General features: G+C 42.0%; 2 protein-coding genes across 3 annotated transcripts in view; one reads left to right on the top strand and one right to left on the bottom strand.

Annotated features, from left to right (window-relative positions):
* Window positions 1–13,429, top strand: part of ADGRD1 (adhesion G protein-coupled receptor D1) — a 162,062-nt gene that overhangs the window by 70,151 nt on the left and 78,482 nt on the right. The gene's annotated exons all lie outside the window — the stretch shown is intronic.
* On the bottom strand, window positions 4,451–11,168 carry LOC146586535 (uncharacterized). The gene is made up of 3 exons (XM_085321064.1): window positions 11,025–11,168; window positions 6,559–6,655; window positions 4,451–4,808 (listed from the first exon to the last, which is right to left on the bottom strand). Exons 2-3 carry the CDS (start codon window positions 6,647–6,649, stop codon window positions 4,477–4,479), a joined length of 423 nt encoding a protein of 140 aa, XP_085177190.1. The 5' UTR covers window positions 6,650–6,655; window positions 11,025–11,168; the 3' UTR covers window positions 4,451–4,476.

Here is a 13,429-nt window from a genome sequence, read left to right as displayed (position 1 = left end):
CTGCATTAGTAATTGACGCTGGGGAACTACAGAATGTCGTGTCGGAGCTCCGTGATTGCTATGTTCGTTGGCTTGTGTATGCTATTAACGGTTGGATGGAGTCCCTGCTGTAACATACATTAAAGGCTGCTTGTGTTAATTACTAGGAAGAAGTAGGCAGAAGTAGGCATTTTTGATGTCATTTTGTATCAGATGAAGTCAAAGAATCCAAGTCTAGCCAGTGCTATAACCTATAATATCTAGGGACCACATAGTTGTATGCTGCGATTTACACAGCATATATAGCTGTCTACAGTGATTGTATTCCACAGGATATATCACTATGTATGCTGCAATTTATCTTTAGATTTTTCAATATTTTACCATGTYCCCACTGAGACAGACGGACTGTTAGGCATGCAGACCAGAAAGGAGCCGTGCATTCCAGTTCTTCTGCACACAGTTGACATTAGGATGCAATTTAGCTGCAATCTCRTTTATATACAGTAAGTCAAGGATGAGAATAGATTACTGCCGTCTGGACTGCCCAAGGCTGGAATTAGTTTCATTGTTCTATTAAGTTAAAAAATAGTATAATTGTCATTATTATTTTAGTCCTTGAGGGCAGGGAAGAAAGACGAGCCAGAAGCAGTAGAAGTGGGATGTAGGTTCAGGGAGAAACAGGGTTTTCATAGCTTTTATTCTTAGAGCTTAAGATATACATCTGCAATATGGATTACATCTGGCAAACGTCAATATAGCGTTAAATAACTGCTCGGTACAACTGAATGTTTACATTTTCCCTTCAAATTCCCTTATGTGTATTTTATCTTTTTGTTTTCTTCTATATGTTCTTGTGGTACTTAATCATCTTTTATCTACTAAATAGCTGTACAAACAGCAGTCAAGAAGATCCTTACACCAAAGCAGTCTGAAGGATATGCATAATTCTAATTGCCTGAGTAGCGCCCTCCTTTTGCGGGCAGGCTCAAGTGGGAATCATAGAATTGGTAAAGTTGGAAGGGACCTCTGGAGATCACCTAGATCTCAAGCAGGGTCACCTAGAGCATGTTAGACAGGATCGGATCCAGGCAGGCTTTGAATATCTCCAGAGAAGGAGACTCCGCAACCTCTTCCGGTGCTCTATCTAATCTAATCATACAGATGTCTTTGTCATGCAGGATCAGTCCCTGAACTTCTCTTCTGTGACATATAAACTCAGTGCAGGTGGTTGAAACTTTCTCCAGCATGACTTCAAAYTCTTCTGCTCAGAAAGGTAGCCTGTGTATTTGGAAAAGGGTCAGGGAGCAGGTTTTGCTCAGTTGGTTAGAGCATGGTGCTGCTAATGCCAAGKTYGTGGGTTCAATCCYCGTATGGGCTATGCTGAGGGTTGGACTAGATGATCTCCAGAGGTGCCTTCCAACCTTACCATTCTGTGGTGATTCTGTGATGATACAGCGAGAACCCATGGAAGGCAGTAAAAATCAGGCAGGGACATTGYGTACAGTGAAAGCTTTCTAGCCTGAACAGCCTCTCCCACAAATTCCTCTTTAGAATGCATCAGTACTCACGCTTTTATGGACTGAGACAGCTGCTATCTAGGTGAATCAAGAATATAATATTAGAAATTAATGTGACGTGGAAAAGCAAAAAAATGCAACATGCACCCTGGAAGCAGGCCACACCTGAGTGCTGTAAAGCATTCTGGTTCTGGAAGGAGAGACTGGACTCTTGCTGGCCTGGCAGCATTTTTGAGTAATGAAATCTGGCAGTATCTGCAGTCTCTGAGGGTGGTAATGTGGAATTTCATTGGCCTTATAATAGAGGCTGTGATCCAAAACTCCTTAAAATCCAAAGAAAGACTGTAACTGGCCTAAATGGATTTGGGATCAAGCCATGAATTCTGTAAAGATGGTCACTTCATAGGCAGATTGGGTTGGATGTACAGACACTTGCTGATTTGTGGGGAAATGAGATGAGTAACAAAGCTTTGATTAATGTTGGGAGAGTCCCCTGATAACATGCCTCTAACTGGGTCCAGGACAGAGCAGTAAAGCCACTGATCAGCTTGGAGAAGCAGATCACTCTATACGGCACTAAGCCCTGAATCAGCAACATCTTCAGAAGATCACAGGCACTGCCTATGACCTGGTCCGATTCCCTGCTGCAGCAGTGCTCCTCCTGACGCTCCTTAGAGATCCAGTGCAGCATGAGACTAAGCGAGACTAAGACCAGTCTATTTATAAAAGTGCATCAAAACTTGTATTAAAAACTCATTCTGAACATCTTTAATGGCCAGATTTGYATAAGCTTCCATTACTGACAGCAGATATTGGAGTTATGTGTTCCTGAAACACACTGATTTGCTTGAGCCACTGGATGTGGCCTTTTGATCTCGTTGTTTCTCCTACTCTCTTGAGGAGACTCTCTTGAATGCGGAAAGAACTAGGAGAATTTGCTGAAGCAAACAGTGAGAAGTGTGAACAAAACTCCAGAAAAAGCACTGSTTGGATCAATATTTTGCTGAAGGGAAATAAACAGGAATGAATCACTACTGTATAAAAATGAAATAAGAGGCCTAGCTGGGTTATTGAGGTCCTGAGGTGATCCTGTGAGTGCTTAGGAGAGACCCTGAGCTAGTCTTTGCCCTCCTGTGTGCACTGGGTACATCTTACCCAGTAAAATGTACCTACTGTGTTCAGGGTAGCACCAAGACAGCTGACTATTTTGCAACACTCTTTTAAAATGATAACGGTAACAGCATCAATGATAATCCTGTTGGCAAGCAAGGTTTTATATTGTGCTTTTGCTACTTTTGAAAGATGTATTTTCTTGGTTCCTCGTTGTAAAGTACCCTTAAGCACGTGACACGCTCATGTGGTTGTGTACATCTCTGAATTCAAGAGGAAGAAAGCGGCAGGTTTTGTTTTCTCCTGCCTTGTCCCCTCTTTCTACTCCCCTCCCCAGGCTCTTCCGTGCTTTGATTCTGTGGAGCACTGGAAGGCCATTGTGAAAGCAGGCCATAAACACATAGATTGCATTTAAATTACATTCCTTTCCTTTACGTTGATTCCAAGGGCTATTTTTCTCTTAATTTATTAGTGAGTATAACCTGGACTATACCCTACRGTCAGTGATCATGGTCACTGCTAGGTAAATTGTGGCCTGATAGTACAGTTTTATGATGCTGTTTGTGTTATACTCCTGTTAACTCCGGTGAAGCCTTTTCTTTGCAGGGTAGTCCAAGAATTCTAGCTGTTGYATTGATGCTACTGATGACTGTTACTGTGTTGAAGAAAATCTAAATACACTTGTAGGGAAGGTTGTTTTTCCTCTTTCTCCTGTTCTTGATYTTTAAAGATACATGTTTTTGAATTACCGTAAGTGTTTGTGGGAAAACCTTTCATCTGTGTAAGAAATTAGTCCTAAGAAACTGACTTTACATTGCTGTGATGAACTACTTTTTAAGGATTCCTAAACGAGCATTGGATGATATGGGCTTGGGATAGCTATGGGTAGCATGTGTCRTTGTTGGTAATAAGCATACTGACAGGTCTTAGTTTTATAAATAATGCTTGTAAGGAATCCTTAGACCTATTTGGATWCTGTGGCCAGCTCTGACTGATTAACCGTTAGCCATTTATTAAAGAATACATTTATTTATTAAGGCTGTCTAAGCCATTTATTAAAGTATTCATAAACTACAAAAAAAGAGGTCTTAATTGGAAATGTGGCCCCATTGAAATATTCCTATGCACACTAACATGAGTGTTTCCAAAAATAAAATGCTCTGGAAAGGAAAGAAATGTCCATGCTCTATGGCATAAAGCATCCCTAACTAGCAGTCAAGAGACTGAAATAGTTGCTGTAATGTTCTGATACATTGTGTTCCTAAAACTGGATGCTCTTTCCTTTAAATAYGTCTATGCACAGAGGAACAGGAATATTGTGCCCTGTACCTATTGAAGTCACGGGGAGTTTCCCTACTAAGTTACTGAGAGCAGAATGGGTGCCTCTGAGCCCTTTGAAGTTCCTCTCGTGTCAGTTTGCTGAAGAGCTTTGCTTTTTGGGTTGTAATTTTTCTGAAGCTATGTAGAATTATCCTAGTAAATTAAATTGTGCAGTCAGTCATTTCTGTTTGCAGATGATTATAGTTCTTCTAGATCTAAAAGCATTTTCCCTATTTATATAGTATATTTTACTTAAAGCGTAGAAAGGAAAAGAAAAGATGCTGATTGATTTACAGGGACTTACTGGAATGTGGCACTCGCGTATATTGTTTAATTACTGGCCACCGTAACTTGTTGAGATGCCTGAAAATCCAGGTTACCAAACAGTGACATTTCACTGAAGTGAAAGAAAGAAAAAGGAAGGGGGTGTAGCAGCATTTACAATTAAGGGGGAACATTAAAATTCTCAGTCTTTGCCCAGTTTAAATTGCTGTACTAAGTAATCGACAAAYGAGCGTGGAGATTTTGCAAAAAGCTTTGCCAAGCTCTAATTACCATAGCTGCATTCCTGCAGCCAGTAGATCAGTTTCCAGAGGGACCCATGGCTGATCTCAGGAATCGCATGGAAAAACTGAGTTCCAGACAAATAGTGCAAGTTGAGAGCTGAGTAATTTTGGAGGTATTTGAATTTACGGCAGGAGATGCCTTCCTTTGCAGCCGCGTCCTGTGCCCGGACGCCTAGGCCAGCAGGTGGTGGTACCTTGGCAGCTTTCTGCTTCTCCTCCCGCGCTTGCCGAAGCAGGCTTCGCGCGTGCTCGGCCTGCCGCTTTGTACAGCAGCGCGGGTCTGCTTTGTTCAGGTGCTCAGGTCGACTTTCATCTGAGGAAAAAGARGAAAAGCTGGTGTTATTTGCACAGTGGCAAAACGCTGGAAGGTTGAAAGGGGGGAAAAYGTGGCTTGAGGTCGGTCAGGTCTCGCTGGTTGAACGTCGGGTTACAGGCACGTCACGTTCGGGTATGTTGTTAAAAAGACGTGGTGTAAAGCACTCCTCCTTTGAATCSCGTACTTCAAAGCCCCCGCTTTAAGGCGCCCCTACCTTGCTTAGGCTGAAGAGGAATCACACAGTAAGTCCAGCTCTGGACCAGGGTGGAATCAGCGCTGTGTGTGCTGCACTGCTGAAAACAGAGCCTCGGAGCTGCCTTCTGCCTTTCTGCTGTCTCAAAGGCTCCCTGGCTTGCTGGGCTCCGGGAAGCCCAGGAGCACGGAGCACCAGCCTCTCTGGCCTTTCCATGCCAGCCCCTGACTGCTCCGTGCTCTAAAAAATGTTGGAAAAGTGTGACTGATTTTGCCAGCATTACAGACTTTTTACACTGTCCCTGTGCAGCAAAACAGCCACAGCAGAGAGGAGAGCCCTGACTGAAATCACCGTTGGCTGTTTTTCTGTTACTGCTGTACGTACATCTAGATATATACATAAAGTTCCACTAACTTCCATTTTCTCATTTAAAAACTGAGCTCAGTGGCTTCATCTCCTATTACTCAACTGTGGAGCTGGAGTTAATGGACCAGGCCTAATTCCAGACTGGTTCTCAATTCATTGGATGTGGCTGGTGCACAAATCAAATAGTTCTGGCACCCCCACATTTCCTGTGAATGAAAAATGATACTAAACTAAGCAGCCGTGTGAACCTCATCCCCATTCATGCAATAGACTAGAAGACAACTCAGATTTGGCAAATGTAGAGAAATGGAAGAAAAGATTCAAACCAGAGGAAGAAAAATGTAAATGTTCTTGAGAGATTTTTTTTTCCACAACGAAAAGAAAAAAAAAAAAAAAGCAATGGAAAATTGTGAGTTTAATCCTTGAAAGACCTAGTCAGGAAACCATAATATTTTAATGGGATATTAAGGTCTGAGAATACACAATCTTTCACACAGCCATGATTTTGGGGGGGGGGGTTTAAGAAGCATTTCAGAGGAGGRTTTTTGTCTCAGCGAGGATTAATCCACCCAATTCACTGCAGGTCTGGGCTGTATCTGAGCAGTGCAATCCTGCTCTGGTCCCTGCACCACTGGCCCCAGATTCCTTGTTTGATTTGTGATCATGCTGCTTAATATGAGCTGTTTTAGCTCATTAACGTGATAGAAAACTCTTGCATTTATTGCCGGGATTATTTTCTTTTTTTCAGACTAATTGACTCTGTATGCTGCTAGGACTGAAACAGATGAAGCTGTGGGAGTATTTGGGCTGGAAGGAGGGAAAAAAAAATGTGATTTCTCCTTTAGGTGCTAGCAAGACTTACGCTGCATGGGAGCGACACGAAAGCATGCTCGCAGGCAGGAGCAGTCTCTTCCCATTTGCACCGACCCTTATCAGTAAGAAATCATGAATCATTCGGYTTTGTCAGCTGGCTTAAGAGGAACAGCCAAGACCTCACGTGGGATTTCGGGAGGCTGGCGGTGGGAGCCAAGCCCCCGCTCCCACCTGCGCGAAGGTGGCTCGCTCGAGCCRCGCCACGGCCTCGCGTGAAGTTGTGCCGGGACTGTGCAGACCCGCAGGTGCCCTCTGTCTCCGTGAGATACTCGGGTAGTCCAAAATGCCGGAGAATTAGGCTGTACCTTCGCGTACCTTCTTTGACGCTCGCCTCGGCGGACTTCAGCCGGATTCCCGCTGTGTGAGGCGTAACACGGTGCAGGAGGTGTATTTTAGTCGGTCGCATTACGGTCTGAATAGGTACGACAAGGGATGTGAAACGAAACACAGAGATGTGGAAGAACACACGAAAACGTGGTGAGACCAAATTTGGGAACAAAACCAAGTATCCTGAATCCAAGTGATTTTTTGATTACACAGAATAAATATTCCCTCATCTCACCTAGAGGGGCTGAATATTTTGGGCCTTAAGCAAGCCTGTGTTGTGTGTAATGTTTTCCAGACCGTTACAACAGCGTTATCGTAGGAGGAGTGCGTGCTGCATCCTTCTGAACGTCTGTGTCAGGAGCCGTGAGGCTGCGCTTGGGATGTTTGTTGCACTCTGTCATTATTTATACCCCATCACCTCCATTTGACCGCCTGTCCCACCCGCTCCCCGCAGATTAGCAGAGCGGGGAGAGGATAAGTGATGATTAGCAGCCAGTCAAGGGATGGACGAGCTGAAAGAGTCGATATAAAACAAAGCCTGCCGCATACAACGTACAAAGAATGTGCGGCACTGCATTTCAGCGGCAACGCTTCATAGCCAGGATTTTAATGAGAATGGAATATGCTAACATAGAAATCTAATAATGTAAAAAATATTAGCAACAAGAGTACTGAGTGGTAAATATTTTACTATTAAGCTTGGTACCCTGTTTCTAACCTAAACTATTAAAACTCTCCTGAAGTTTTCATTAAATCATGCTTCAAAAAGCCCCTTAAAACATAGTTCTTTGTTTTGACAGAAATGCTGGCAAGGATGACCAGCACCAAAGTCTAATGGTGAGCTAACCAAGCATACACCTAACCATGCTCTRACTGAAGCTGCTCAAGGGGCTTCCTGTGATGTCTGTAGAAGCTGATGTTTCCTTCAGTGGTAAAATGTTGTTGATCTCAGGATATCTGTGCCATAAGACAGAACCTCATTAAGGTACATGGTGCTGACATACAAAACAAAAAGGATTTTTGCCTCGAAGACCTTGCTCTTTACATGCTCGCTTAATTCTTGCTGCGTTCCTGTCATATCTATGCCACCTTGAGCTGGAACTATGTTGCTGAACCCTTGTTTATACGTATATGCTTGTTTAACTGTACATACATATGTGAGAGATAGGACTGCACTTCAGCTACAGCCCCTGGGCAAAGTCTTGCTAACTTAACTGGGATTACGAAGGAGGCTCAGGGAAGTCCGCCGTGACCAGCTGCCTCGGCCCCTTGTCCTGTTCCCGTTCCCATGGTCTTTGTCCTGCTCGCCCAGCAGGCTTTGGCCATAGCACAGGTCTGGCAGCTCCAGACTCCCAAAGTCACCCCTTCCCCAGAGCTAATTTTGTACTTGTAGGTGAAATGCAGGGCACTGAAGTTTTTATAAAGAAAGATAAATACATTATTCCCAATAATACCATAAAAATTCCATTATTCCTATTAMTATCACGCAGAGTAGATGAAATTTTAATGTTTCACTGCTCCAGGCTGTCGAAGTCCTTGTGCTCTTAAAAAATAAGGACAGAGACTTTGTTTGGTCTTTGTGCAGGAAAATTATGAAGACACRTTTGTGATTTTTCTCCTCTTTGTCCACTTAGAAAAGGCAATACATATTGATTCTTCACTTGGCAGTCTGTCTTGGCCTAACTACCATGGCTCCTTGCATGGAAAATTGCCTAAATACTCTCTAAAGCCTCTGCCATGTAAATATGAGTAAGTATTGATTGATTCTTTTTATGCTAATAGCTTTCACCCTTGTAGGAAACAGAGGTATTTGCTAATCCAGGCTTCATTTGTGCRTTGGCAAAGCGGCAGGTGTAACTGAAACCAAGCAGTGCCAGTGAGACTTGCCTCTGCCGTTGTATTTGGTAGCTGCTTGTTGCTTTCGAACTCAGCGCAACGCCTGAGCGTTGCTGGTGCTTGCAAGCCGTAGGGATTGACCCCCGTTTCCAGGGGGTTCGGTTTCAGCTGAGCACTTTGTTAGTTATCGGAAGTTCAAGCGTGTCTCGTCTAGGGTGTGGGTGACCGTCCTGCGGATATCTGAGCATCGTTCCCAGGCACCAGGCGCCTTCGCCTCCTGCTAAGGTCTCCGTTTCCGAGCCGCTCCTAGCGCAGGTACTGAGGTATAGTGGGCTAAGCGCACAACTGGAAACCGCTCAGTGCTGAGGTCTCACAATTCCTTGTTTCTGATTTAAATTCTATCCGCTTCAGTAACATGGGAACTGTGGATCACGCGTGCAGTTTAAACGTTAAATCCGAGTGTCTTGAATGGTTCTCATTTGATACGAATGTTTCTCTTTTGAAAAAATGCCATAAGGAGGAAAAGTCTAAGCACTGTTTTGGAAACTAAGAATTGTGGAAATATTACCTAATAGGAAAAGTATCCTTAAAATGGGTTCTACTCTGCGCATCCCTTTATGGGATTATGCTTTATGCTGCCTTCTGGTCCCTGTCAGAGCACTTGTCATTGCCTAGATATTGCTTCCTGTTACGGAGCACTACAGTGGGACTGGATAGTTATATTGCAAAAGGAAATATTTCTTCCTGTATTAAAATACTGTAGATGTGAAGAAAAAGATTTGTTTACCTCTTTCATTATGGTTCTGTTGGATTAAAAAATGTGTCAATTTTTAAACAGCCTTTTCGATATCAATCAGACCAGTTATTTCCCTTTAGAAATACTTTCATATGAGTTAAATAAAACAGAGGGGATTAAAAAAATGTGTATAGAAGGAACATCTGCTTCTCATTTTATAAAAGCAATGCATTTTTAATATAATAATGCAGAGTGGCAGAAAATGGAACAGCAAAAAGAAACAAACAAAAAAACCCTGACAAAAGAGATTGTCATCCATTTCACTGAACAGTGTTGGAAAATTATCATGAATGTGTACGAGCATGACCACAAAATCTACTTTACTATAAAGTTCTTAAGGAGGATGGGGGAAGACTATTGCTATTTCATTCACTGATCCAAAAAAAACCAGTAAACGCCCAGCAGTTTACATAACTAGAATTTTGTAAGGATGGTAGATGGGCTGCACAGACAACTTTATAAATATTTGACTTTATTCACATTAAAAATACTGTTTTCAAATATCCTAAGAGTGCCAAAGTAGTCACGAACCACAGGAAGAACGTGACAACAAGTTGCATTACAAGCCAACCTTGGCAAGTAAAATCTCACAAAATGACTTCTTGGAAGAACCAGGCCAAAAGCCCAGGTTTAGGGTAGTTTTGTAGTTTTGGCTTTATTTCATCTGTGCTGAAAGATTATTTCCAGCCTGGACCATTTAACTCTGACATGATAAAACCGATCACAGTGTAAAAGATACAAATGGCATCTTGATTAGAGGAGAACAGCCCCCTGAGCTGAGGTTTACTGCCTCTCGGTGAACTCCACTTCAGGTACGTCTACAAAGGGAAAGGAGGGGGGATTTATTTTTATTTTTTATGTGCCACTCCAGCAAACTATCCTAGGGCCTGGCAAACAAGATGGGTTCTTTTCCTCTCAGGCGTAAAGTGTTGGCAGCTCCAAGTGTCTGCAGCAACAGAGGGGACAAGGGAAGCAGCTCTCCTGCATGGACGTACTTAGATATCAGTTTTCTGCAGTAAGAGTGCTGTAGTAACATTACATCAAAACAAAATAAGATCTTTTAAGCAATGAATAATTGCTTCGGTGTGAGCACTTTGCACTTTGAGTGAAATAACATGCATGTTAAATTACCTGATTTAAATCAGATCTCTTTGGAGCCAGATTGCTTTCATTAGTTTTGGAGAGGTAATAACTCTTTGGAGGTGCCCGTAGTTGGTTGAAAGCAATGTGGTGTCCCAAGAGTCTGATGACCTTGGATCTCCATAAACAATTCTATTAATAATATGCAGGAAAGAAATAAGCTCATGTTTGCGCTCTCATTTCAGTTGAGTTGCTAGAACTCAAACAAGCAAAAAAACACATCCCAGGTGTTTCAATATCACTGACTTTGCAATCCTTAGTTCATCCCCAGACATCTAGATAACATGCTGGGATTGAGGGCCGAGTACTTATAAATTGTTTACTCCCTTATGGATATATTTGTTTAACTGTAAGGACATACCAAAACCAACTGAGTGCTTTATCTATTGCTAATTAATTAAATGAGAATATTTCTAGAGAAAGAAGATTGATATTTTCACTTTGTCATTCTTTGGAATAGAGCTGTACTTTAAGGGACATGAGAAATCATTTTATCACTTAAAAATTAAAGCAGCTTTTTATACAGATCATCAGTTCAATCTTGTGTTTACTGGTACTGACATAAGTAACAGCTGCCCTGCTGAGCCCCATTTCTCATTGACTGGCATTTAAAAATTTTAAACATCAAATATTTACTGATGTAACTTCATTGCTGCCCAAATTGAATTTCAAAGGTCCTTACCTTGCAGTTTCTATTTGTGCAAGGCTTCCATGGAAGTCAGCTCTATGTATCTGTAATGAATATGAACCTTCTTTCTGTGGCTATTTTTCAGCCTTTCTGAGCTTTCCATTTATTACCATGATTTGCAACAACATTGCGAGCATTATTAATCCAAATTGCAGTCAATGGGAGTTTGGCACGGCTTTACACTGCAGTACTGTGTCTTAAATAGTTTTGGCTTCTAAGGAGAAAGAATTTGGCTTGCAACTACTTGTCACTCCCCAATATTAACAAATACGTGCAAAACGCTCATCGTGCCCGTATGCACCCAGGTCCAAGATAAGGGAAAAGGAGAGAAAGATACTGTTACATATTTGAGATCTCTGAAATTTGGGAAAGTATGAAAGCAGTGTCCATAGAGGAATGTGGCTTAGTGAGGATGAGCAAGATATTTTGTGCTCAGAGGTTCCTGAGTGCAAGCCTCAGTGCTGACCCACTGCTGCATTAGCTGCCTGAAGGAGCTAAGTGACAGTATTTTCTATTTAAGAGTCGGAATTTTTTAGACATTAAATTAAAGAAAAGCCATTTGGAAGCTGTACATATGTGTTTAGGGAGATTATAATTTTAACTCAAAGGCTGAAGTCAGTTTCCATTGCCAAAATTGCTCAACAGCTCAGCAACTTTGCTTGAACAGTCTTGGGAAAAAATGGAACTTTATGGTATTTAGCACCTAGAAACTGAAAGAAGAACTGTGGACCTTTCAGTAACATTATTATTATTATTATTATTATCCTTCTCCTTTCTGTCTCTTTCTTTGCATTTTAAGTTTAAAATTTTTAGGTAATTAGGAGAAGTAGATCATATAAAAGGGAAAGAAAAGTCAAGGGATCGCATGGTCCTGGATAGGTCATGTTAACAGTTTAGATGTCACTATGAGGACAGGAAATCCTTAAATGAGAAGCATAATTTTAGTCTCTAATTTAAGCCATGGATTAGAATCAAAAGGGCTTTTAATTCATGGACCTGTAAGAGTATTTCAGTGGGACTGTGAACTGCACAAAGGACACAAGCTTACTGACAAGAGACTTGTTTTGTCTCCGTGCCTTTTCTTGACCCCTTCAAAATAATCTATGCTCTTCTGGGAAGTAGAGCAGGCAAAACTTCAAAATTCCTGATTTAAACAAAATGCTGTATTTTGTAAGTAGAGACAAGACAACTCCAAACTGAACTCAATGGAGTAAATTATCAACTGCTTTGGAAGATCAGAAGTCCGACATCGAACCCGTTAGGCTTGGGTTGCGCTACAGAGTTTACATCCGTGGCAGATCTGGGCCACAGAATTCTCTTTCTTCACGTATGAGGCAAGTACGCACTGAATTAGAAAGTGCACGCCCTCCTCACTTGATGGCCACCACTTTGGAGCTAAGTATTTGTTTGCTTTTTAAAATCAGGGGAGGAGAGGAGAAACAAGCTAATCTCGTAAAGGTTCACCCCACCCTTTGCTTGGCTTTTCTTTCTTGGCAATCCTCCCTGGTAGCAGCTGGCTGGCTGTTTTTCTTCTGCAATTGTGTTCATGACATCTCCTTCAACTAGGTTTTTCTGAAGGTTTCCAGCAGTCATTTCAGCCCCCTGCTCCCCCTTGTTTTGGCCTCCTCCCCCACTAACCATGGCCTTGTGCCTAGTTCCCAGAATTGTAAGTAGCATATCCCTGTCACACGTCCATGTGTATTTTCTATACGCTCTCAACAGACGCAATCAATTTTTGTGGCTTGCTTTAAGTCTGATTAACATACCAAGAGTCAGCGTCTATTTTAAGGGATGCAGAACAGCTCTTTGCCATAATCGATGTGAATAGAGATGGTCCCAAGCTACCTGCTCCATCAGACAGTAATGGACACGGATTGCAGTCCCGGCTGTTGCTGGCCCGTATCATGGCTATTACTTCATTTAACACATTGTGCTTTTTTGGGGGAAGCAGCATGTATCCCTCTCCATGCAGAAGAACGGATATAAAGAACTGAGAGAAGGGAGAACTCGTATACAGATCCTAGATTACTTAGTGTACCAGTATTTTCCCTCTCTGCTGTACTAAAAACTACATGCACTTTCCTTTCACAAGCTTTTATAAACACCCAAGTGACTTAAACTTTAGTGTAAAAGCCTACTTATATATTAAGTGCTCTATTATCAATGTCATTAAATCTATCCTCAGTGCTGCAGGATCCAGGTCGCATATGAGCTGTCACACATAGAGTTTAATTTAAGAAATGAAATATTGAGACAGTATAAATTTGTTTTTTCCAGATTAATGAGTACTTTAAGTCTGAACCATTGAAGCTCAGTGAAGGCTTATTCCCCACCGTAGCCACTTTCTTATGCGTAGGGCGAGTTTCTATTCTAATGACAGTTTTGTTGCAGAATTTCAG

The sequence above is a fragment of the Rhea americana genome, unplaced genomic scaffold, assembly GCF_003343005.1.
Source record: "Rhea americana isolate MKP2758 unplaced genomic scaffold, rheAme1 scaffold_68, whole genome shotgun sequence".
In the NCBI taxonomy this organism is placed as follows: domain Eukaryota; kingdom Metazoa; phylum Chordata; class Aves; order Rheiformes; family Rheidae; genus Rhea; species Rhea americana.
This window is presented reverse-complemented; position numbering and strand designations above follow the sequence as displayed.

Bases quoted from the DNA above. Each gene is read 5' to 3' on its own strand.
- LOC146586535 (XM_085321064.1), bottom strand. From the start codon at position 6,649: ATGCGACCGACTAAAATACACCTCCTGCACCGTGTTACGCCTCACACA. The intron at 4,809-6,558 runs GTACGCGAAGGT...CTTTTTCCTCAG, and splicing joins CGAGGCGAGCGTCAAAGAAG to ATGAAAGTCGACCTGAGCAC.